The sequence below is a fragment of the Polyodon spathula genome, chromosome 17, assembly GCF_017654505.1.
Source record: "Polyodon spathula isolate WHYD16114869_AA chromosome 17, ASM1765450v1, whole genome shotgun sequence".
Lineage (NCBI taxonomy): Eukaryota > Metazoa > Chordata > Actinopteri > Acipenseriformes > Polyodontidae > Polyodon > Polyodon spathula.
Genome location: NC_054550.1, coordinates 6514159 through 6541570, shown reverse-complemented (window position 1 = coordinate 6541570; position 27412 = coordinate 6514159). Strand labels below are relative to the sequence as shown.

The 27412-nt window shown below is 36.2% G+C and overlaps 1 protein-coding gene across 4 annotated transcripts in view; it reads left to right on the top strand.

Annotated features, from left to right (window-relative positions):
- LOC121329592 (tubby protein-like) overlaps window positions 1–27412 on the top strand; it is a 53853-nt gene that overhangs the window by 16397 nt on the left and 10044 nt on the right. Inside the window, exons 1-6 of one of the 4 annotated variants that reach the window (XM_041275251.1) lie at window positions 12504–12806; window positions 18299–18350; window positions 22323–22485; window positions 24567–24701; window positions 25909–26073; window positions 26551–26675. In XM_041275251.1, coding sequence (XP_041131185.1) covers window positions 12769–12806; window positions 18299–18350; window positions 22323–22485; window positions 24567–24701; window positions 25909–26073; window positions 26551–26675 — 678 coding nt within the window. In that variant the 5' untranslated portion in view covers window positions 12504–12768. Of the gene's footprint in view, window positions 1–12503; window positions 12807–18298; window positions 18351–22322; window positions 22486–24566; window positions 24702–25908; window positions 26074–26550; window positions 26676–27412 lie in introns of those variants that run through there. The other 3 variants (XM_041275250.1, XM_041275253.1, XM_041275252.1) reach the window with 3 other exon arrangements.

The following is a 27412-nucleotide window of genomic DNA, read 5'->3' as shown; positions in this document are numbered from 1 at the left end:
AAACTACTCACTTCTAAATCTTTTGTAGTCAAGTGTAATCCATTTCTTATCAGGGTAGACAGAGGATGCCACAAACAGAATTAACCAGCAGAAGTGTTTTTTTTTTTTTTTTTTTTTTTTTTTTTTGTTTAGAAAAAAATCTGCTGCAGAAAAGATAGTGTTGTACAAAACCATCGACTTGAACCTTTTTTCAATAGAGACAGTTGTTGCAATTCTTATAGAAAAAATGCATTCTGAAATGTACGGTAAGAATCTATTCACAATTAATCATGAGTTATTTAAAAACATGTATTATTATTATTATTATTATTATTATTATTATTATTATTATTATTATTAAAAATACAATTGAGTTAAAACACAGTTTTATTCTTGTTTTAAAGAGCTGTTCAACCTGAGACGAAAAAAAAAGAACCATGTAATTGTGAAAGTGCATCAAGATGCATTGGATCGGATAGTGCAGGCTGCCAATGCACAGTTTCTGAGTTTCAGCTCCCTGACATAAGCAGGCATGACAGTATGAAGGAATTTTGGACTGATTTAAAAAAAAAAAAATAATAATAATAATAATTACAAAGCAGAAAGCAATCAGTCTTTAAAATATGAGGATCACCTAGCCCTAACCCTGAACTATAAGCTGAACTGCACGGTACATGATTTGAGTTTCACCCATATAGCAGAAAAACATCATTTAATTTATTACTGTTTTTTTTTTTTTTTATCTCATAAGTCAAAATGTATAGCTCAAATACTGATTTGCTGGCAAAAGTAGTAAACTGGGTTATCTTTATTGAAATGCAAGGGTGCCCCCTTGTGGTTAAATTAGAATAATCAGGATAATTTCAGAGGTTGCTATGAAAGGACAAGAGACACAGTCATTGTGAGAGTTCACAAAGGACTACAAGAGTTCAAAATGGAAAATATTTACCATTAATTAATAAACCAGTATTTGATAAGTTAGGTTTTTCAATGGCTGCAAATGATTAGAGTGACATCATCCAAAATCTTTGACCAGTATATTGAAGAACAAGCTTTGACTGAGTTGTTAAATGATGATGATATAAGTATAAGACCGGCAGATAAAGGATCGGGAATAGTGATAATGAACACAGGGGACTATATGAAATGTGTAAAATGTGAATTAAAGAATACGGATACATATGAAGAAGTTAAAAGCAATAGGATCAATAAATCTGTAAAAGAGGTAAAGGACATTGCAGAGAGACTATACAATAAAGGCATTATATCAAAAGAATTAAAAAAATACATGCAGCCACATAATGCAAGAATAGGCCTAGCAAGAGGAAATCCTAAAATGCACAAAGAAAATCACCCTATGCGAATGATAGTCAGCACAATTGGTAATCCAACACTCATAATAGCTGAAATAGCAGAAAAACAACTTAGGTCACACGTTGAGAAATTACCAAGCTATGTTAAGGATACAACACAATTTTTAAAAAGACTTGAATCGCTAAAGCACAGCCTTCCAGAGAATACAATTTTATTTTGCATGGATGTAAAATCCTTGTATCCAAGTGTCCCTCGTAAAGAAACTTTAGAAGTTTGTCAAAAAGCACTAGATAATAGACTAGATAAATCAATACCCACAGCAGAGGTGCTGAACATGATCAATGTAGTTTTAGAAAACAGTTATTTTACATTTGTTGATAAAAATTACAAACAAAACGATGGTACCGCAATAGGATCTAAACTAGGAATGCATTTTGCCAGTACATACATGGGGAAATGGGAAGAACAATTACTTCGAAAATCAGAAAGAGAACCTTTACAATACATTCGGTTTGTAGATGATATTTTTGGGGTTTGGACACATGGAGAAGAATCTCTTTTCCAGTTTCATAAAATGGCAAACGAAATACACAATAATATTAAGGTGGACCTTCGATGGACAAGAAAAGAAATAGAATTGTGTAGAATTGTGTACAAAGTGTAGGCCTCTATCCTGCTGTAGTATTTCAATTCAGAATGTACAGTGTGAGTGCAGCATTTACAGTGGAGCTAGTCCTAACGAAGGACTGAGATTATTTTTGCAGTTGTTGCTGGTCTAAAGCTTTATAAGAGAGACAGATACAGACACAGAAACAGCAGTTTGATTAAAACAGGTCACGCTGGGCTTTGGTTCCTGCGTCTGTTTCCGATTGGCTGAACTGCACTGAAATGAGAGAGAGCAGACATTGGTAGGAAGGTTTCTAGCTATAGCCAATAGTGAGCCAACAATTGGTTATATTTAATCACAGAGAACCAGCTAGATTCCAGATGTTATTTTTAGTCATCGCTGATAAAACACTAAGTTACGACTACTCACAGGGCCTGCGCAGCTATAACGTTTACAGAGACTTTATACCGTAGTCTTGTTAGTTGCTTTTATAGAAAATCATTGTCTATCAGAAGTAGAAGTTTAGTCCAATACTATAGGGGAGTAGAAAATATTCATTTTATTGAACACAATCTTTTTCTATTTTTTTTTTTTTTGCATCAGTATTATTGTAAAATATCTCGCATTCATATATTGACTGATTGTACAGTTTTATATACCATTGCTGTTTAATGTTCTGGCGCCCCGCTGAGGTTCGTAACAACATTACATAACTAGCCTTCACAAACGCTGCAGTCTGAGAGTTACATTAGGAGCATGCTGCCACTATTTACTAAGGTTGTTTCACCTTAAATGGAACTACCATAGAGTGCATTGAAATTAATTTGCATATTTTGCTCATTTTATGATTTTTCATACTTTGCATCTACTGCAATATTGCACAAGTGGGCCTACATAGGATTTGATACACATGAATAAAATAACTCAAAATATCATGCATACAGACAAGGTAATTTAATTTATTTAAAGATTAAACAACTTCCATGGTAAATATTAAAACAAATTTCATGTACAGCACTATTGAAAGAAAACTAATTTTGTTTGATGTCTGCAAAGTGCATACAATACCAATGACTATGCTAGTAAGTTTACATTTATTGATTCCAATATTCAAAAGTTACACATCTATAGCGCAAACATTTATCGTCAGACACAACAAATGTGGCACCTAGTTTTAAAAGGAACTCAGGTAATGATCAGTTACCCAATTCTCTGGGTGATAGCTCAGGTAGGAAGAGGGTCTTTTGTCAGGAGAGGTAAGTTTGTCTCACTCGCACTAATGAGTGCCTGTCTTACATGTCTTACCTAACTGCATGTGTGTAGCTTTGTGAACTCTGTTCAACTATATTTACCTAACAATATCTATCAGTTTCTTGGCATGTGTTATAATGTTGTTACTGACACAGAACGAATGCAAGGTCAAAATATACTCCAGTTTATCAATCCCCTGTTCCCATGGTGTCCGGGCTGGTTGAGTAGATAAACATATTCCCACAACTGCAGCTGGGTTCCAGTGTTCTTTGTCTAGATGTTGTTAATCCCATCATTACTCTCAGAATCAATTAATAAATTCTTCCAGTAGTTTGAAATACAGTGTGTTATGTGAAATAGGGAATAAATAGACAGGTAAAAATGCAGCACCTTTTATATCTACATTTATATTCTTGCTATTAATTTAAGAAAATAATATATATATATATATATATATATATATATATATAAGGTTAAATGTGAAGGCTGTAATGATGCTGAACTGAAAAATGAAGTTCTAACTGGATTCATGGAGTATTGGTGACTGTAATGGCAGCGGACCAACACAGAAGAAAGGGCTCTTCTATAGGGCTTCACCTTGAAGAAGATGTATGTAAAATAAAAGTCCATCTGCTCAGTGATGCGGGAGTCGTGAAAAGATTAGTGAAGTAGGTTTTTTTTTAAAGCATGTACTGCTGATCCAGTTTCCACTGGAGACAAGGGAGGGTAGCTGAGATGAAGGAAGAATAAACAATTCACCTGCAAGGCTGGTGTGTCAGTTTGGGAAAATCATTGCTCCAATTTTATGGCCAGCAGTAATGGGTCTGACCTGCCTGTATGTGTCATGTATGAAGCTCCTTTGTATAACATTACCCCACAATGTGTCTACTTGGCTGCTGTGCACCCTGTATAGTACATAGTATGCTGCTGCCGACATACAGTGTTTGCTCAAACTCTGATTAGCACAATTATTTTATAAATATTTTAAGAACATTGTTTTAGTTGTCACTGGGAATGCCAAATGGTCTGGGACAATAATAAATAAATCATTACAAGCAGTAAATTGTAGCTTTACCTTCTTTGGCACGATGAAAAGGCTGCTTTATAAAGCGTTTTGGCAAGAGGGTGGTATTTTAGTCTGCTTGTCTGTTTTTATTATTAGCAAAATGAACCAAGGAGCTCAATTTAATCACAGAACATTAAATATGCATTTGTGCTTGTTCATTTCTATGCACGGCTGTGCGCTCTAAAAAGCTTAACATAATAAAAGTGACCCATATGCATTATGTTACCATGGTTACGTTTCATAATGGCCACAGACTAGAATGCTTGAAGTTCATTTCTATAGATGGCTGTATTAGGATGCTCCCTTTACGATATTCCAAAAAATATATAGAATTTTTACAATCTATAATTGTATTTTTTAAAAGAACATAACATTGTATTATAATTGGCAACAATAATTGTATATGTTTAGTTTTTTTTTTTTCACTTTGAAGGGGCTTTGGGTAATATGATTACTGAGGTTACCTCACTGAAGCTTTCATTGTATTTTTTCTTTTTTTTTGGCAAGATGAGACAGTTAGATTAGAAATTGGCTACACATATGTAAAACATCTCTGGCTTACCTAATCAAGAGAGCATTGGTCAGAGTTGCTAGAATGCATTCTTCATACAGAATGCAAGGGTTAAAGCAGACAGGACTTATTTTTATGCCTGCAGGGGTATTACCATAAACATCATTAATGATCGTGTTTGCAATAGCTTTGTAGATATGACCTAACTATGCCTAGTGGCGCACCCCATGGCCTGGGGCCCTGGATAATTGTTGCTAAAACCTAAAACCATCTCTACTTGGAGGAAATGCATCATCCACACTGTCAACCCAGGACAAGGACCTCACAGGACACTACTCCTCACTGACCTTGAGGACCGTCACCAGGTTTCAGTTTATGTTATCTTTGGTTGTGAGCGCCATTTACACCACACTGCCCAATCCTAAGGATGATGAGCACAACATCTCTCCCTCAAGTAGCTGATGGGATTGAGAGCACTGATCCAATCAAATACTGCTATCCTGGCAATAACATTTTCCAAAGGGGCAAAATAATAAAATGTATAACACAGATATGCAGTAGGTAAATGTAATGTTTGTATTATAAATGGGATGACTTTGTTGAATTTTTCACCTGATTAAATCAGATTTAAAAAAAAAAAAAAAAAAAAAAAAAAGCAATTAACAAGCTGAACATCATGCCCTTTTTATATTTTCCCTGCAAACATCTGCAGTAGCAGCATGAAGAGTGAAATGCTTCTATAAAATTATTATTTTCTGTTCGATGTGGTCTTTGTTGCATCTGTGTGTGGAATGTTGGCACCTATTAAGAGTGCAGGTGGCATGATGTGAAACTGAGGTTTTGTCTTTGATATTGAATAGTTTGGTTTGGCATATGGCTAATTTACTGGAGGTTAGTAATTATCAGCTGCAGAGTACAATAGCTTGGTCTTGTTGGCACAACATGAAATGAACATAAGTAATTGAAATATTGCATGGCTGATTTGCAATTAAACTAGTATAGCTTTTTTTTATAATACTATTTATTATGGACAGTGTCAGGACAGCACTGAAAGAATAAGTCGCTGGGTTTCTGTCATTTGGCTTTTCATTGTTAACATTCTGACAAATTTTTACGTGTACAACTTTAAACTCTTTTTCGAAGCTTTTTTCAAAATGGCCACTCTAACGCACTGGGGTTTGAGATCTGTCCTCTAAATCACTGCAGGAAGAGTGGTTAAAAAACATAACAACAAGTGCTCTGGCTTTCCTGTTCCGTACCACATCATGGATCGTTTTTGCTGTGTTACCTGTTTGACAATTTGGTCAATAATCATTACACTATCATCCGTGCACTAGAGTGACCATTTTGAAAATAGCTTTGAAACAGACTTTAAAGTTTTAAGTGTAAAAAGTTCAGATGTTAACAGTGAAAAGACAAATTACAGTTGTGTTATTTAAACAGTTGTAGCAACACATGAGGATGTATAACGTTATATTTTTTCAGAACCCTGCTACTTACTCTTGAAGGGTCGTGCTGTAACAATCATTTGCATTTCATTGTATTGTTTAATGAATGATTTCCTCAAGTGTGTTTTTTATCGTGTTATTATGACAGTCTGCTTTCACATTCAGGTCTGGCTTGAGCCAGCTGGCTGATAAGTGTTTGACAGTTTCAGTTCAAAGATGCTGAGGGAAGAGACTTGAAAGGGTACATTATCAAGCTCAGGACTGAGGAGAACTTTTGGATAGATCCGCCATTCAGTTCTCCTGTCGCTAATGAATTAAATTGCAGAGTACTCTAAGGAGAAATAAAAACAGCAGCAAAATAACAAAAAACTAAAAAACCTCAGAGTAATAATTAAGTAATAAGTAATTAACCTCAGTGTTATCAAAATAGATTAATGCTATTGGTATGCTTTTTGAGTGCGCGTGCAATTTAATAACACACAGAGACCTAGATTGCAAAACCCATGATCTGCATCATTACAATATGTTCTTATTTCATTGTACCTTACAAAGTCAGGGTTATAACAAACAGACACATTACCAAACAGAGTGGTGAAATTATAACACCGATCGTGAAAATATGGCCATAACATTCCCAAGGATGGTCACTGCTGAGCCATGGCACTGTGTATGCTTCTGAGGACTCACTACTGAAATCCTAAATCACAGGAGTATAATTCCACACTGTTCATATAATACCATCTACCATCATGTCAGAGTTACAGTACTAAGCAGTTACTAGTCCAGCATCTCTCTATGTGTCTTCATGACCACACAGAGAGAATAATAATAACAGTGCATCCCTTTGGTTTGATGTCCCTTCTCTGCTATACATGGCAGTGATGTTGTTTTAATAATTTTAAAGCTAACAAACAGTTCCATGCACTGACCAGCTGTTCTTATTTTAACCAAAGCACGTGTAGACCAGGTTCATGGTTCATGGGACAATGGCAGATTCCAAATGTCAAAGAGTGAAGCTCAATGTGAAGGCAACCCTTTTCTATCCCAGTAATAGTGCTTCAGTAACAAGCCATTTGATATTGTAATGTTTGATATTCCTCATCGGGGGATCCAACTTTGAGAGTGTTGTTGTGTTCACGCTTCTCAGCTGCTGTGATGTCTATATTTGTACCACATTGAAAATTCACACTGATGAACATATTTTATTTGTTAAGCTGAATCTTTCACCCGTACACTGGGATCCAGCCTCTAAGATTTCCAATTTCTTACTTTTACTGTATCTAAATGTCAGCCCACTTGTGCCTCTACCTAAATTATTTTTAACTGCTAATATTAAATCTCTTCATATTTTCAGTGTTATGGAAAGTTTTAAGGCAAATTTACTAGTACCATTCATAACCTAAAACGACTGCCAAATTGTGATCAAGTGGTTTTTGGATGATACATCAATTTGAGATATTGACTTTATACCTTTGTACACAACTGTATTCCACGATTCTCTAGGACAGGTTTGATTGTGGGTATAGTACACAAAAAAAAAAAAACATTGTGACAGTAATTTCAAAAAGCTGCTGCTTATAAGGATTAGGGCCATCCTATCTCCAAGAACTACTAACTCTGTATGTTCCTAGTCGTTCTTTGAGATCAGAAAATGCTAAACTTTTAATTGGTTGTAACTGGAGTGTATTGAACACATGAGCTATTTTGGTTTGTTTTTAACTTTATACAAAATACATTTGTATTGTATTGTCATGACTTCATATGTGCTGTGTTATATAAACACTGTATTCTACACGTTAGTGACCATGTCTGACCTATGACCTAATAGGGTTACGTGATTTTTTTACGTTTCTTAGGGTAAATAGAATACTGTTCTATATGTGTTAGTCCCACAGTTGTAGCATTTCACAGTACTTTTTTTTTTTTTTGGTCAGCAATCAATAAAAACATGTTTGGTAATGTAAGAACTCTATTCTCCCACTAACACAGCATCTGTTTGAATTGAAGTTCGAATGCAAACTGGCAGCAACATGATCTGTAATAGTGTGAATCAACTTTGAATGTTACCCTCGACTGTGCCAAACTCGCAGGGCAGCAAGAGATCTAAGAGAATCGATTCTGAACAGCAGCCATCAATCCCATCTACCTCATGTTTACACTCTTAAAGATGCAGACTTAAGAGAAGCTTCACCGTGCTCAGTAGCAGCAGGACTTCTCAGAGGGAGGCTGAAAGAAAGCAAGATTATTTGCAGAGCCCCTCACTGTAATCCTAGCTGTGTGTTTTACCTTAACAAGGGACCTATTTGTTAATAGCAACAAACAGTTAACACAAAAAAATTATAACAACATACTTATGTTTGTATACTGCATATTTGTCTCCATTGGTTTAATTGGTTTGTTAAATAGTATTCCGGACCTTTTGAATTTGATTTGAATATTATTTAATGCAATGCACTCATGGTGACAGTATTTGAATTTTGTGGGCAATTAAAATAAACACCCGAATTAAAATAAAAAAAATATTATATATATATATATATATATATATATATAAATATATATATATATATATATATATATATATATATATATATATGGTTTCAGCCAATACCTTACTTCAAAATAATAATAGATGTCTTTAGAATGTTGGTATAAAACAATTAGGCTTTTAGTAAATGTATTTTGTTCCGTTAAATTTAAAAAGTACGACAAGGAAATGCATTTTACAGTTCAAAATAAGTCAGACAAAAGGTGTTTGATAACTCTCCTCGCTCTTATGCAAACTGTTTTATGTTTCAGTGGCAAGTACATGTAACAATTTTCCCTGTGACCCTTTTCCTACTTGTGGAGCTCCGTCTGTTTATCACTCATCTGTCTTTAAATTCTTGGATTGGTTTGACACAATGCAGCGCATGCCCTGGCATATGTAATGCAATCAATGTGATGGAGGAGACGAGACGGCTTTTGCATGAAGTCCAGACTCTTAACTATTAAGAATGACCTAATAATGTATGCATGTATTCCTCATTTCTTTAAAATGAATTCATTTTCTTTGTAAATGTCATTTTTTTATTTGCAAAACCATTATCTTCCATGATTGATTGTATGACTGTGTGCTTGTAAAAAAAAAGAGTGCAGTGATTGGGGTTAGCTGAAATTGTTAGGTCTATGTCATTTAACTGCTCAATCTATTACTTGTTGGCAAAATTATAATATGATACATAACTAAGATGTGGAAAATCTTACTCAAGTAAGAAATCCAAAGAAAGGTTTTTTCTATTTTAAGTGGCTTTAAAAAAACGCTATCATTTATTTTCTGCTGGTTAAAAAAATCAACAACATAAAGCACTCGGAATATTGTCAGAGAGAATGTACTGTAACACATAGCTGTGGATTATACACAGAATGCAGGTTCTATTACAAAAATGACGGTAAACAATGCCAGTCAAAACAATAGCAGAAGAAATGAAATCAGAGCTTATCAGAACTTAAAAAAATAGAAAGGAAAATAATAGATTATTGCTGTAAATGGGGAATGCAAAAAACAAGTCATTTCTGTTCATTTTGAAGCCCTTCTTTTAATCTCTGCTTTAGCAATTTAACAGAAGTGCTGTGATATCGTTGGCCTAAAATTAGTAAACCTACTCTTCTTGTGTATGTTAGTTATATGAAGTGATATTAATAAACTTGTTAAAAAATCAGCCCTATTGGAAAATACCATTAGGTAATATAGTGTTAAAGGTAGGGTGGAGGTATATAAATGATATTGTATTTTAGATCATTAAGAGACTTTCAGGATTCTGTTGGACACTAGCCCTTTAAGTACCTGGTGAAATTATGCACTTTAAATGTACGATGACAGCCTAATTTTGCCTTTCTCTTGATATGTTGTGACATTGAGTTAATAAGTTGTGCAGTGACACAGAATCCATTCTGCTGTGTTCTCACAATGGGTATTTTTTGCATTCACTGTGACTTTCTGTCCTGACCTTAATTTAGCATCTATAAGACCTTGGTGACTGCAGCTAAAACAAAACCCTGCCAGGTCTGCTGCCAGTATTATCGTCATCTCGTGTTGACGCAGGACTGACTGGGTTCGCTGCACAATTGCTTCTAGTTTGAGGAGGTTGGGGTCTGTTCAGGTGGTGCTGGATCCACCTTTAGATTTATGTGCTTTGCTTTTTGTGCTGTAACCGCTGCAGTTGATTGTGAGTTCCACTAGGATGCTACATCTCAAGTGTGTTCCTGTGTATTCATATTTAACAAAAAATAAATAAATACTAATACCAAAATGCACGTTAAGACAGCACTGTCTACTTCATTCAATGTGAGTTTTAAAGCAGCATTCGTGGTGCATTAACTCCTGTATGCTGACTGCTTTAGCTGCTTAACATTCTCTAATCATTCTGTTCAAATCTGTTCAAAACAGCTTCACAGAAAAGAAAGGCATAGTTCTTTAATCGCATTTGCAGTTACTCAATATTGAAGTGAGATTTATTTAAGTGCAGCCCCTGCAGTTCATTTTAATTTCAAAAGACCAGTAAATATATCTACTTGTAATGTATTTGCATACTGATACTGAGAGAACTTTTAAAGGTGAAATAACTCCAAACCAATGGTAGGGGCATTCAAAACTGGAGATTGTTTAATGTTTATTTTATTCAATTATTTGCTACTGTGGTTAAATACAGTCTAGTTGTGTCTTTAAAAATGTACAGTGTGGAGCTCATTGTACTTCCTCTTAGGGTTCATATACAGGAACCTTGTCTCATTAATAATATCTGTTAATATATAATTACATTTTACTGCATTTGAAATACTTTTTGAGGAGCACTGATGCCTTTTCCCTTGTGCCTCATTAAAATTGACTTTCTATTTTAATTACTAATACATTCAAACAGCCCTCTGTCTGTTACCCTTGGCAATTTCCTTTTTTCTCAGTTTTCTTATCTTTGCTGTCACTTGATGCATCTACATATACAACATATTCAAGAGTTACTGTGCCGTGTTAGTTGAATCATCATCAACCATCCTGGTGTAGTGAGCTTGATAATGCATTTGTCACTTCATTATCTTCAAGCAACATTGCTCTAAGGTGTCTATTACAGGCAGTGCATTCATAAATATGAAGGGTATGTTTATATAGGCCAGGTTGCATGGTGTGCTAATAGATTAGGTTGTGCCATTAGCTTGTGCCACTGTAAAATAACATGACTAGCAGGCACTAAGACACAGCCTATGAAAGTGATAGGTTGTGCGGTAAATGTACCTTTATGTAGAGGAAAAGTCAAAATGAAAAAAGTCAGACACGGCACACAAAACGAAAAAATTCTGCATTCTATAAGGGGCGTTTTTTATACAGCTGCATTTCTGGATAAGGAAGGTGGCATACTAATTATAGACATTTTCCATTTTATGATAGTGATTTGATTTCCATATATTTATTACGTATTTATTTTAATTCATCAGAGAAGCTAGCTGTTTTAGAACAGAATTTAGCTGTAAATAAATTGTTTGGGGACAACTAAATGGATAGAGGATGAATGTGTACAAAAATAGGTTTTTGAATTAAATTAATAACCTGATTTAAATGTTGTGTTCTGTTTTTGGTTTTGTAAAATGCTAATCTTTGGTGGAGAAGCAAGCAAGTTTATTTAGTTTTTTTAAAAGGAGCTTTTGAGGAAGCACACACGTACAAAAACAGTATGTTTTCGTTATACAACCAAAACCATTATATTCCAAGAGTTAAGTGGGTCATGTTGTAACCCATGAAAATCAAATTCCCCTTTATACATACAATTTTGAGCAACATGTTTGTTGCTTCTATCTAAAACATATTGGACATAGCTTTTAGCTACAGTGGACCCATGTGTCTCTTCAACTGAACTGTAATAGGTTTTCACAGTAATTAATGCAATAAAGGACTTGCAGATGTGTTGCAGACCTATAATTGTCTTCCTTTTATTTCCAATTGTTTTTTGTTTAGAAAGATAAACAGCCCAGAAAATCAAAGCACACAACTATTAATGAGCCTTGCACTTGGAATTAATTAATGGTGCATGACAAAGGAACAGTTTGTGCGTGTCCTGACTGCATGCATCTTGAAATAAAATAAAAAAGGTGCACTCACATCAAAGGCTATTGACAAAAGAAGCCTGCTGCTACCTGTTTGTCACTCACTGTGGTTGTTTGTGAGCTCTGCTGAAGCTATTATCAGAGAGAGAGAGAGAGAGAGAGAGAGAGAGAGAGAGAGAGAGAGAGAGAGAGAGAGAGAGAGAGAGAGAGAGAGAGAGAGAGAGAGAGAGAGAGAGAAAACAAGAGCGCGGCTGAGAGGGAAAATGTGTTTTCTCTATGTATAATTGACGATAATTGTGGCTAGATTCTAGGTGTGTTTCAACGACTCCTGTTTAGTGTGCCTTTCATAGCTGGCACCTGGAATTAGCATTAAATTGGACAGTTTTTATTTGAGCGCCGCTGTTGAATTAGATGATGGTCAGGCTGTGGTGGATTTCTGCATGGGGTCTGTCAAAGAGATCATCGTCTGTTGCTGCAGGCCATCACACTGAATCTCAGGCAGTGGCTGATGTGAGATATGAGCTCTAAGCATTACTCTGACTGGATCCCTTACAGGTATGTTTGCTAACATTGTGTTTTCAAATGAAGGGAGAGTTTCCTTGAATTAGTTTCTGTGTCACTGGACAGCTGATAGTTGGCATGTTTTTGATGGTGGCAAGGATTTGTTATGTTATGTGCAGGGCAGTTTACCATGTAGCATGGAACTGATCAGTTGTGCTTGCCATAATTTACATGTGCATACACCAGTTGTTTTTGATTCCTTCCTCTTTAATGTGTTTAGTCACTTTGTTCAAAATTACAACTCCAGATTTCACAGCCGCAGAATCCAGAAACAAGGTGACATGCTTTCTGAGTGTGTGAAACGGAACGGTGCAACGGCTAGTGTGTGCCTCAGTGAAAAAAAGCATCCCAATACTGGCTTGCATTATCTGACTTCAAGATGCCTTATGAAATGTAATGTAATACATAATCAATCTATATTATTTTACATAAGATAATTTCATAAATGGTGTCTCGTATTGGTCTTATAAATCTTTATTTAAAGAAGGATGTTCCTTAAAACTCAGGACTGTGGCAACTTAATGCCCTCTATGTCTTTGTATAGACATCCTTTAGTTAAAGATGAGTGAGTGTGTGTGTGTAATTTTTTTAGAGGCATAACAAAGAAATCTTTAATTAGTTTGTTGTGTGTAGTTCAGTTGTTGACAAGCATATAGCAGCCTAGTACAGCATGTTGGAAATGTTTATGCTTCATTCTTTCTTATTGTCAGGGAACTGACAATAAGAAAAAAAAGAAATACTAATGACTGACTTAGGTTCAAATGGAGAATGTAAGTCTGTATAATCTGTTGAAATCCTATGTAACTGTATCTTAGATGCTGATTAGCTAATAGTTTGCTATAAACATGCCAGGTATTGATGCAGTTAATTGGCTGCCTATGGGCTCAGTCAATCTATGTGTTCATTATCTAGCTTGATTAATTTTTATAGTGTTTTGGGAGTGTGTATGGCTCTAAATTGTAGTGCCAGGCTACCTCATATAGCGCCAGTAGAACTGTTTTAATTATTATTTTATTTTTTTTATGTATTTATTTTTTATTCCTTAGCAATCATATATTGTGATAGTTTCCCATCCACATAGACAGGAGAGAAGGTCTGTGTATAAGTAAATACGTATTTACTTATATATTTTGTTTAAATATAACTGATACAGCATAAGTAAATAAATAATTAACATAATAAATAAATAATGGAAAATGTTTTTGAAGTTCATACCGCACAGTTAGCAAAGTTTTTCTCCATCTCCATCTCGTCTGCCAACTGCTGCATAATTCACTTTATATCCTGGCTGTCATATTTGTTTTTGTCCAGTTGAATTTGTTTGAATTTCAGAATGTCAGAAAACAGTGATAGTGACATTTTAATCACATCTTTCTTTTGTAGTATGTTTTGCAGTATTAATTTTCTCTCAAGTCACAGAATCGCTATTGAGGAGTTTTTTCACATTTCGCCATTTTCTCTTGTTGTTTGGAGTGAAGATGAAAGGCGTTCCTTTGAAAAGGGGCAGGACTGACCATGATGTGAACCAATCACATGACAGATGAACTATTGCCCCATGGTGTAAGGATGTTAGGTCAAAAGCTCAATCTACTTTTGCTCCTATGATGAGGTTTTAACCACAGGCCAGAATTTCCAACCACTGTTCATTAAAACTAACTGATACTTCCTGATACCTTCCTGATACTTCCTAATCTATATTATTTTTCAAAAATATTGTGGATGAATTCTTGTTTTTTTTCTACACAAAATTATTTTTTGTGCATTGCAGTTATGCCTCCTATTAAACCCCTTTTAATTTAGTTTTTTTGCTGTATAAAACAAAGTGGTATGTCAGTACATGTTACTGATGTAGTGCTGCTGCTGTCATGGAAAACTGGGATTGCCATGGCAGCACTGCTGCGGGTCTTCTCATTGGCTTACGGTTGCTATAAGTTACCAAGCCTGCTTGCCACCCATTCCACTGTTGGTTTGCATCAAAAGTCCTGCTATTCATAAGAAAACTGGTATTCAGGGTCCACATGAGATCATCAGTACATCGACTCAGCTATGTTTTTCAACTGCAGAGAATGAAGCAAAATATATTAATAAATGCTTCGAATATAACTACTATAGCTGATGATAGTTAGGTGAAAACATCTAGAGGGAATTTGTTATAGTAGCGATACAGTAAGATTTGTTAAGCACTGAGTGGGAAAACATCTTTCATACAAAACAACTGCATGTTGCCACCTGGAAAAGGCAGTGGAAACTGCAGTTTATATTTCCTCTTGCATGAATTTGTTTTGCTTTCTGGCACTGGCATGTTTGTCCTTGTTCTAAGGCGTTAATTCTCTGCTGGTGTCTGTTGGTTTTGAAAATCTAAAAAACAAAAAGGGGGGGGGGGCCCGCTTGACTTGTATTTCGTCGACTATTAATTAACAATGTTGTTTTACACAGTCGGACCTGACTACATCGTGATGACTAAGGAGCGAAACCTCCAACCATATATATATATATATATATATATATATATATATATATATATATATATATATCCATCATTTCTGTGCCATCGGTAATCTTATTCATTACCGATTCAATAAGTTATGAGTCTATTTTTTAAAAATGTATTTTTTTATTAAGGAAAAAATAATAGCTGAGCTGTTTCCCTATCTTCAAGGATAGATTATAATATATATATATAGGGATTACAAGGCAGGGGCAGAAATAAAGACATTTTCATGTCCTTTTGACAGCAAGTTGTGTGGAATGAGTCAAAGTTTGCAGGGATTCCTCCTGCTGGTATCTGCAAGCAGTGGAGTAGCCAGGATTTAGTTTTGGGATGGATGGAGATTTTTTTGATGATGTTTAACAACCCTGGCTGATATTTTTATTGTCCCACATAGTTTGGGGGTGGGGAAGGGGGGTTCTAACCCCTAAACCCCCCTTGGCTACGCCACTGTCTGCCAGTGATTTTAATTATCCACAGCAAATACTGACAGATCTTAAGAAAGCCATCCAGCGTGGTTTTCCATCTGGAGTAATTACTGTATTGATTGTATCTGTATGAAAAGATTTCAGGTCTTGTGAATGTGTTTGGAGCTGTCTGTATATACATGGGTAGGTAAGAAATCTCTGTCCCTATGTCAATCGTTGGTGTTTGATTGACCCCCAAATGATAAATTAAAGGATTGTTCCTGACATATAAGAAAGACTGGGGCACTCAATGAAGGCAGGAAGGCAGTAGGATCGGATGGTCTGAGCTGCGTGACACTGAGCAAGTGAAAGAGAAAGCTGTTGTCAAAGGACTATCAGGTAACATTTACTGTAAGCATGTGGCAGAAAGGTAAACCATACTGAGTGGGGAGCCGTGACTCTCTTATTTTGATCTACTGGTATGTTTGTGAGAAAAAAACTTGAAGTTATAGGAGTAGTTCTTGAAAGAACATATTCTTGATAAGGGTAAGCCTCGGGAGGCTTGTCTTTTGTTTATTGCAAACTATGTATGCAAGCGCCAAAAGCTGTTGGCCACAACAGCTGCCTTCTCACAATGTAATAAAAAGACAGTGAAAGAGGCCTGAGATTTACCAAGTTTAGGCATCAGTGTTGAGATATGTCGCTGTTTAGATAAAATGGACCCAATGTTGTTGTCATGCTGTACATCAGTTAAGTAAAAAATAACTGTACAGACCAGTTAAAAAATAGCCATTTTTACCATTTCACTTTGAACACCTTCATAGTGTGCATATAAATAGGGAAACGTTACAGTGCTGAGCCCTTCTCAGGTGGCTTCCTGGTGAGGCCACTTTGATTTAATAGATGTAGCATGCTGTTAAAAATGTACAAGCATGCCCAAAATTTTACTAGTAAATGTGTAGTGAAGACCCAGCTGTCTGGGCCCTAAAAAAAAGGTTTCTCCGATTAAAACTTTATCAGGTAGTACATCTGAGGTTATATTGATTATTGCTATAGTCCTTAAAATCAAATAAAGCTTATTGCACTGCAGTAACAATAAACATTCACCAAGGACATCTTGAGGACTCATGTTCTGTCAGCTGTCCATCTATTAACTGCTTACATCTTTTGAAATGCAATTGATCGCATCTTCCTCAAGCTTGATATGTTAATAACTTACCATTACAATGGACGGGGCATTTAAAGAGACTGTTACTTTTGACCTGGTTGTGATTCAAGTGGACCATCATCCCCAATGGTATTGCTAGGCAATAATGACTTTGAAGCCCATTTATTATATAGACGAGTTTGCACATTTGCAGGTCATTAGGGGCAGGAGATTAATGCGTTAATTTCCATTTCTAACTGCCAATGGCAGCAAAAGTCAGTTCTTTGCTGTAGCACAGACCATCAAACCATAGTTAAAGGATTCTTGTAGCCAAACACTTAATCATCTCATAACAATGGTAATTAAAATGATACACTTAATTTGAATTTAAAATAGGGAATATAGACAAAAAGACAGTATAATGATTTTGATAGTGCCAACCATCCATAACTTCAAACACAGAATCCTTAAAAAAGAAAAGTAAGGTCAAATCTTTAAGAAACATGAAATAGAGAAATGTTTCAGATGCTTTCCTCAGTGTAGGTACTTACTATAGTTACCCTGCTGAAGGCCATAGCCAAAGCATTTGTTTGTTTAGCTTCTTAACTGTACATGTCCAGTGTTATTCTTAAAATGGAGAATATCTGGGTGAAGCCCCATTTTCACTCAGCTCATTCAGCTCGGGATCAAACTAACCCTGAATGACCCAGTAAATACACTGAAAATCTCACAATCTCTGCAAAACCTAAATTGTGAATAAAAAATGATTGGCACTGAGAGCCTCGTCTCAACTAAATCACTGAAGCGACGCAGTGAGCAAAGGTCTGGCATGGTGCTTATCAGCACTGTACCTTAACACCCTCTAGTGCTCCTTGTAATTCTCATTTCACGAGCACTTCATTCATTATATACAATGAATCATGGCAGTGGTCAGAGCTTCTTTTATATTTAATAACATACTGTAGAGAAATCTCATGTCCACAATTATTTCAAATAATAAAAAATGAATCTACTTGCTTTGATACATGTTGTTCTGCTTGTTGAAGGCTTTATACAGTGAATCAAAAATGTGATTGTGACACTGACCCTGGTTCCTCTTGGAGCAACTGGAGACCCATTGGCACAGATGGTCAATTCAGTAGGCAGCAGTTGCACTGGGAGGTGGAAGAATTAAACAATAAAACTGCTGTCTGTCACAAACAAACACAAATCTATACAATTTGTTTCCATTATCCAGCTTATGTGCACAATGTCAAGGGTCATAATAATCCTTAAGAAAGACCACATCATTTCAGTCTGGCAAGACATTCACACACAGTTTAGTTCATTTATAGAAAGCCATGCTACATATTGAAAATGTAATACAGGAAAATCCGTCAAGTTGTATCAATTGTTTCTTCATTTGAAAGTCTTTTAAAAAGTGCCCTTCTGTTTTTCTCTACAGCGTTCTTGACGATGAGGGCAGTAATCTTCGGCAGCAGAAGCTTGACAGACAGGTAGGATGGAGAAAACACATGCTGTGGTTTGCGTGCTACTATGCGCTTTACTGCCTTTCCCACAGCCATCCAAAACTGCATGTGTAACGGGCAGTGTTGTATGATACACTGCCATTACAGATTCTGTCCTGTCCCCTGTCGATGAGATAATATGAGGTTAAAAGCTCTATAACCATGAATGCAGACTAGACCACCCTCCACCCTCAACCTCTTGCAACGATTGAGATCTAGGGAAAGGATCTCAATGCTTACGTTGCATACAAACACAATTTAAAAACACTGCTGTTTATTTTCTATTATTGCTATATTTTCATATTACTGGAGATCCTGTGATTGATGTATGAAACAGTGTTTTCCCTAAATCCTCTACATTGCTTTCTCCATTGGTAACAAGACAAATCTACTTTTTACTAATTGATTTTATACTGGCTGTGAAGTTCTCTATCACTCCTTAGGAAGTCAAGGCATAACAGTCTCTTTCTGAAACAGCTCATTTTTATTTCCAAAAACTGGGAGTTGGAATCTGTCAAATCACAAAAAAACTTAAAAAAGAAATACAGTCCATTAATAAATTCAAATCATTTTGTATTAGAAAAAGCTGAAGCCAGATAAAGTGATAAAGACTACCAATAAAAGTAATAATTGCAATATGTTCATTTTTGGGAACACCATTTCACTAGAAATAATACAATGGGGATTATGTGTTCATCAGAGGGGGAAAAAAATCCATGAAGTACATTAGGATGAGCTACACTTTTAATGTAGAAACCAAAGCAATGAAATATCTAAGTCAATTTCAAGTTAAATGATTGAAGTCTAAAAACCTATTGTAGGTTTCAGTGGAGTTACTGCAAACAATATCGACCCACAAGTCAGAAATGTGAGGAGAGAAATTGCTGTCTTATCTTGGAAAGATTTTTTTTGTCAAGGACAATTTATTCTCAATTTGCACAGATATTTTACTTGACACTGATGGTTTATGAAGTGGTGCCAGAATGTAATAGTTTGTCCAGTGCTGCCCTTTACAAATATTGTATTATCTCCAATGCTGTGATTTGTTACATTTTAGTACATGATGGGTTATAAGTTATCTCCTTTGCAAGCAAGAGAAAGGATTGTAAGTTTTGATGACCAGTTCAAATCAGAGAGTTTGCAGGTTCCAAAGACCTGACTGTCACATTACTCAAATATAGCCCCACAAAAGTTGATTTAATCTGTAAAACATGTATACATATTGTCTGTTATAAACAATACCTTGTGGGCTGAGTGGGTGGTAGAGAATGAACTTGAGGATGAACCCAGTGCTTGTTCCAAATCTGTTATAGGGAGGAGTTAAGAGCACCTATAACCAGGAAGCCTGGTGGTGATGTCTTGTTGTTGATTAATTTCACAATAAGCTGCGATATTCCTTTTGAGAATTTTTTTTTTTTTTTTCCCCTGGAAGATGCTGAGCTCTCGGCTTGTTATCAATTGACTGCAAGCAGCCTGAGTTGCAAGACCTGTCACATGACTGGTAGGGTAGAGCAAAGACTTCCTGAACTGTTACGTAACACATTTTGCATAAAGCTGCATGTGTTTCTTTGGAATGAAATGTACCACCCATTCAAATTTGAATAGCCGGAGGGTGTTTGTCTCGGATACATCCCGACTTCATTATAAAGCATCTAACTGAAAGAACATTTTCACAGGTCTCCATGGTTTTCAGTGGTACAAATACAAAAAGGAAACTAGGAGTTTGCAGCTGTTTAGTGTATCCCAAGTATAGACAGTGGTGTTGAGTAACCCTAGGAACTAACTAGTGCAGCTTTCTTCAGAAAATCACTGGCTGTCCAGACATAAAGGTAGTTTTCTTTTGCACTATGAACTGTATAACCATTAAAAGCAGTAGAGGCACTAGTTTCCATTGACATCTTATATAAAACTATTCAGTAGACAATTATAACAATACCAATACCCAGACATTTAAAAATTGATCGATAGGATACCCTTTTAAAATTTATTTAAGTGCTTGTTAAAATGTGATTTTATCCAAATTACATCATCGTTACATAGCAATGACTTTGTAACTTCACAGATACATAGCTTATATAATTACCAGTGTTAACAAGAAACATTACCAACTTCTAAGAACTACATTTTGTATTTAATGCAATTGTGTATACTGTATGTATTGTGTAGTTAATGCCATCTATGACAATGCATTTCCCTGTGTTTTATCATGCTGTTAGTCATTTGACATTGAGGCGTCTTCTCAATCTTCCATGGTGCACAATAATACACTGAACAAATCATCATGCAAAATGGGCAGAAATCTGTAGTGATGTGGATGAATAATCTGTATTTAATGAGCTTCAAAAGGACACATTTAGCAAAAACAGTATTTCACATGCAGATTGCTGCTTTCACTCTGTTTTATATATTTTAACTGGTAGATGCAGATTACACTGTTAATAAGGCCTGCTAAATTAACCCATATTTCAAGCATTCAAATGAATAGCTATATTGACAAAGTTGTTTTGCCATTTTGTTTCTAAAATGTTTTCTTTTTTTTTCTGTGAAATTTTGGATATAACATGCTGGTTTCATTGGACCAGATTAGCACCAGCCGTAATCTACCTACTCTAATTGTATATGGTCCAAAATGCTGTAAAATGATCGGTTTAGTTTTCTTTCTATTCCCACACATGCTTATAATAGCTTGCAGTTTATTTGTTTTTGTTTCAGCACTTGTCAGACATCTTAAAAGTCAACCAAAAGATAATCAACATACCTTTAAATCCTTTTGTAGAAATGTCAGATGTCATTCGCTGTTGTGGAATGCATTTATTAATTTGCTGTGTAAGGCAGGATTGCATGAAAGAAATGGAAAACAAAAACATTTGTTCAGCTGAGTCAAACATGAAGACTGGATTGCTTCCATATGCAACTAACCATCCGGTTACACAGGGCTTTACTTAAGAGATCATTTGCTGGAGAGTTTGCTCTCTTTATATCAGTCAATACAGAGACTGAACCATGGTACCTGCAACCACAAAAATAATGTTTTATTTTTATTTTTTATAAATCTTTACAACAAAATGTTAAGATCACATTCTACCACAGCTATAACAAAGGGACCAGTCACTGGGTCTTACCTGCCTTGATAATTTGATTCTAAGTGTGTGAAATATATTCAGGTCATTCAAAGGTGAACAGATTCAATGAAATCTTGAAAAGCAGTTTTAACTTCTCTGATGCACATTTTTGCAGCATGTGAATGTCCTGTGCCTTAAGGTTTCTTGTGACAGGGCTGCAGAAGTGTCTTGTCCAGTGTTGAAGGATGGATTCTGAGGTGCACTGTAGCTCAGTCTTCGGGATTGGTCCTTCAACCAGAGTTGTGTATTCTATAGTGGTTTACCAAGGCAGTTCATTAATCCAATGTTAAGGTCATTCAGCTGACAAAAAAAAATAAAAAATCCAAACAAGTTGTAAAAGCATGTTAGAATGTATAGGTAAAACACCTTTCTGGTTACAGTGGATTTTAAAAAATCCAGTCTGAGCTTTACCTAAAGTTTTCTCCTCTGGGGTGAGGTTTAACTTCTATATCTCTTGAGTTTCATGCGGATGCAAAATGTCTTTCAAGGGTAGATGATAAACCTGTATAATGATGCAAAGAACTGTATTGGTCTGTTTCACTCTGAAAACTGTCCTTGAAGATTCCATGTGTGCATTCTACTCTATTAAAATTGTTCCCAGGGAAACTGTTGTTTCAGGGATAAGCAAATGTTGAGAGCGCTCAGATGTATGAATAAAACCAGCTGAGGGAATGATTCTTGGATACTCAATATTTATCATAGCTCAGTCCTTAGAGACACAAGGCATGTGACCTGTACCTCTGTTTAGAGAAACCTGTTGTTTCGCATTACTAGTGACAAGCCTGAAATGGAAGGACCTGTAGAGGTACAGTAACAAGAAGGACTTTTTATTTTTCAGCGTGCCCTGCTAGAGCAAAAGCAGAAGAAGAAGCGGCAGGAGTCCCTGATGGTCCAGTCAAACGTGGATAGCCGCTCACGAACACGCAGAATGAAGCAGTCCGAGGAGCAAGCCCCTCTCGTCGAATCTTATCTCAGCAGCAACAGCAGCACCATCTATCATGGTAGGTCTGCATCCTGCTTGCACGCAGTCATGCACCACCCTTTTAGAGATCTTTTACGTACCGCAGTAAACGCAGAGGAGCAGTCAGGCATGTAGGTGTGATTTTACATACAGTACGCATGAGTTTCAGACCACACAGGTCACTGAGCAGTAATTTCAGTTCTAAAATGTAACCGGAGAAAAACAGTTAAGGCAACCACAGTTCATTTATTAGTCTGAGGGTGATTCACTGTCTTATCCATTCTACTGAAGGATTATACTTGTAGCCATAAATAGAAAGTAATTCTTCCTCTGCACCATCATATGCCTTTGATTTACTTGGGGAGCTTGCTGCTCATACATCATTGCTTTCCAAGAACTGCAGTTCTGCATCCTCTGGTACCTTTATTACTTTGCTCTGATGGCCTCAGATTGTTATCTAGAATTCAATTATGATGTGCTTCATCTGAACTTTGGCTTTAACATGTCTTATGAAACAACACTTATTGCTTTTCTCAACAGTAGTTCATGGCCTTTAATAAAGGATCTTAAAATATTAAGATGGAACCAACAAGCTACTGTTTATATTTATATGTACGTATGTATAAAACATCCCTGTCCGTAACTTGAATGTAATTATTTGTAGTGGACAATATTCCTCAAAGCCGTGGGTGTTGGAGATTAGATTGACCCACTGTAACCTTATTCAGCATGCCTGATGATACAATCAATGCATAGTCAAGCCACTGAAGACAAATACTAAAATAAAAGATGGATTAAAGTGTTTAAAAATAGAGTGCAAAAGCTATAAAGAAAAAGCTTAATTTGTGAATGCGGCATACCAATCAAATAGGACTAAGGGGAAGTATTGCAGTATGTAAAAATATCATCTTTAGTGTTTGCACTACATTACTTTCAGGTATAGCCTATAGTGCTGCTACTGGACCCAAAAGGAGAACATAAAGGCAAAATGTTAAGCAACTGAGTCTGTTGATGTTCACAAGTGGAGTACATCACCAGCTTTCCTTAATTGGAAAGATTTGTACTATAAAACATGCTGAAACCTAATATTTTTATCATCCTAGTCCAATTTCTTTTTCTTTTTATGACAAGATTATTGAGCATCTTAATACACTTGTTCTCCCCAATTTGAAAACCCCATTTCAAATAAGCCCATTACTAATACGAATGGATAAGCTAACATTGACTTTTTCAATGTCCAAACCTGGATGACAATTGTTGGCAAGCAACGGAACTCTGGAGGCAAGGACCAGTCTGGCTAGTCTTTGCCTGGCCTTGCTGGGCATCTGACCAGAAAGGGTTATGGAATGAGGTGAAAGGTTATGAGTTGAACGAACCCAAGTCGATATTTCTGTGTAACCCAGTGTAAATGCACTTCTTTTGGGGACCGCAACCAAGATCGGCAACTGTCATCTTTATTATTCTTTACTATGTCAACTTCTTCAGACATTTGCTCCCTTACTAACTAGCAGAATTTGGAACATGTATTGACTTTGTAAGAGTGAATGAATTTCATTACCTACCCCCACTGACGACTCTCTAGTCCCCAAGGGTTTGACACCCGGCCGTGACATCAGCCCAAGTGGACTGTGGGAGCACACATTCTAATATATATATATATATGATATAATATATATATATATATAGATATAATAGATATATATATATATATATTATATATATATTATAAAGCAACAGTTACAGTTTTAGGTTTAAAAACATTTTTAACAGGTTTAAAACATTTTTAATTTGCCATTTTTGTTAAGTGCTTATAGTGGGCCACAGTGCTAATGCAGCAGAACAGGTGGGCCTCAGGTAAAACAAACAAAACAAAAGTTTGGCAACCCCTGTGTTGAGTGCCATGTAGAAAAATCTATAGGGTTTTAATCCAAATAGAAAAAAGAGGGATAATTCATCTTTACTCTGCACCCCTTGCTGTATTAAGCATTTTTGTTGTTGTTGTTGCTTTCTTTTCTGCCCTTTGGATTTCTTATCTTCTTGTTTTCTTCTCTCTCTTTGTGTGTCTGGTGTGTTCTGTGTCTGCACCCCTCTGTCTCTTTACCCTTGTCCTGTCCTGAGCAGTACAGGAGGCTGAACAGGAGGATGTAAAGGTGGTAACTGATGTGCAGGCCCCAAAGTCAACTAAAAAATCAAAGGCAGCCACCACGACCTCCCAAACTAGCAGCACCAAAAAGGAGAAAAAGGGCAAACACAAAGGTTAGCTGCATGCTCGCTAATGCCAGTCTGGCATGACAGAGCCTATGTTAGAAGAAGCTATATTAATGCAGCTTTATGTTTTTAATATTATCCTATTTAAATATTATTTCATATTTTTGTGGACCATCCTGTATGCCTCAAACAGATTGGTTTAAATAGGCTCTAATTTTGGAAAATATGCACCTGAGAGGAGGCTATTAAGCATTATAACAGGGCTTTATGAAATTGCATTGCCATAGAAGAAAGGAGTACTGCAGAGCCATGTGACTTAATTGTATGTGCCACCGTTTCATCAGAACACTTTCTAAAAGAAACACCAAGGATGCTGTGTCACTATAGTTACCGCCAGCAGTAATTTGACAGACCTCCAGTTTGAATTGACATTTAAACAAACAAAAACAAAAACAATTATGATAGCACTGAAAGTGCAGGCTGACCTGATCAACATTTAATTATCTAAAAGTAAGCATGTGGCAGAAAAAGTAGAGGAGACAAGAAAGCCACACACCTGCTGTATGTACAGAGGCATTTTATTATTTATTTTGTTTAGAATATGAATCTTTACTGAGATGGCCAACTGGGCCCCATAACACATATCAATGTGTAATATACACATCATGAAATACAAGGCTATGTTCACAAAGATTTTTCTGCTTGGCTGTCCTCTGTCTCTGTTGCTATGGTTTAGGTCTGCATCTTCTCTCACTATCCCCAATACTCTGCCGCATAGCCCCTGTAAATACCACATCATACCCTTCAGTGACATTAGGACCACACCAGCCCTGATTTCTGGTTTCTCGCTGGTCATTTCAGCCCATAGCAACCAGAAAAAATACCCAAGTACATCAACCAACAAAGCTAATGTGTTTACAATGGCAGCGTCTGGACGATGCACTGTTGTAGATGCTATGATGTGCCTCTGCAGCTTCATTGACTTACCCAAAACAGCCTTCAAAATCAATAGTAAGGTTCAACTGCTTCTAATTAATGTCAGCAGCACAGTTTCATAGGTTTTGCATGTCGTTCCAATAGTGTGAGATTCTACCTCTACAAACATCTCCCAGATAACGTATCATATTATCCAAACAGTGTGTTACAGTAAACAATGTTATCTCAGAACTGAAAGGGAAAACCTCTTCGTGTAAATTGCCCAGAGTCTGTGATCGTGGCTTGGCAAAGTGACAGTGGGTGTCTTGTGGTCTGGCAGGACTCGATGGCCCAGCTGCCTTTCAAGATGTGGTCCAGGGCTTGGGAAGTCCGATCCAGATTCTCACAGTAGGACAGTCCAGCACAGACGATGGGGATGGAGACATGGCGGCTAGTGGCCAACAGCAGGGCAAGCATGACCTTCAAGTCACAATGCAGAAAAAAGGTGTGTATGTTACCTCTGTGCCAAGTCAGAGTCCTGTGTCTCTAGTCATATAATCTTTGTAAGATTCTCAAAGCTTTTTGTTATTAGAAGTGTTTTTATCATGAAGGAAAAACAACTATAATTTTGAAACTAAACAGACACTTCCCCTACTACTCCTAAAATGCATCATAGAGGCTTAGGGGTTTTATGCATCAGAATAAATATATAGATGCAAGTTATATAGACTTTTAGAAAACTTTATAGTATTTTTTTTAATTCAGGTGTTCATTTGACTGTGCAGATCAACTTAATACTAAAAAATACACTTTTAATAGTAGCTGCCATAGAGGGGAAACTTGATGTGTGCAAAAACCTTGCACTTCGGGTTTTGTGTTTATCATCATAGATACCATGTATATGCAAATATCTAATCATTCCAACATGTATTGTGGTCCTATTGAAACATTGCCTAAATGCGAATCCAATTCTTTTTTTAAGGGATTTCCAGCAGTATGAACTTTGATGAGGAAGAAGATGATGAGGAGGATGAAGTTAGCTCCAGCTCCTCCCAGCTAAACAGCAACACCAGGCCAGGATCTGCAGCCAGCAAAAAGTCAAACAAGGTAAACCCCGCCTCCAGCTTTCCTACACCACTATCATAAGCAGTTTTCAGGGACTACTGGAAATCTTCACGTGTTTTTACACTCCACTCCACACTGCTGATAGGAGTCTAAATGAATTAACTTCATGGCTGGTTAATACAGGTGGTTTCATTACTCACAGAGCCTTTGTAACTATTAGTGACACAATAAATAAACTGACTAGTAAGAGCAGGTGATTTGATTATCCTGCAAGTAGTACAATGAATGTGCCTTTATTGTAATTTCATTTTTAACTTAACTAGATCAAGTTTAGACAACGTTATCATGATGTCTGAAAGCGTTCTATTCCTTTGTAATTATTTGTTTCTAAGCTATTATTCATATAATGTATAATTTTCTCTAATCCTTTGGGTTTTAAACTAGCTTGCCCAAGTCCTGCAAGCACTAGGTTACCCAGTTCCTTCACGCTACCTTATCCTTTGTCAGACTTAACTTCTTTATGCATGGCTCCGAGATCCTCTTACTATTAACCTTGCTGGTCCTGGGGTTTGTCGTACTGTATAAACACACAACTTCATACAATTGGTGGTACTGAATTAAATTGTGCGATTTCAAAGACAAGGTGAACAATGTCAAAATGGAATATACTGTGTACACCTAATTGTCTTCTCACAATTATTCTGGGTGATAATATATTCCAATGACCTGCTTCTGAAAGAATATTAATACTTGATTTATAACTACATTATATTGGCTTT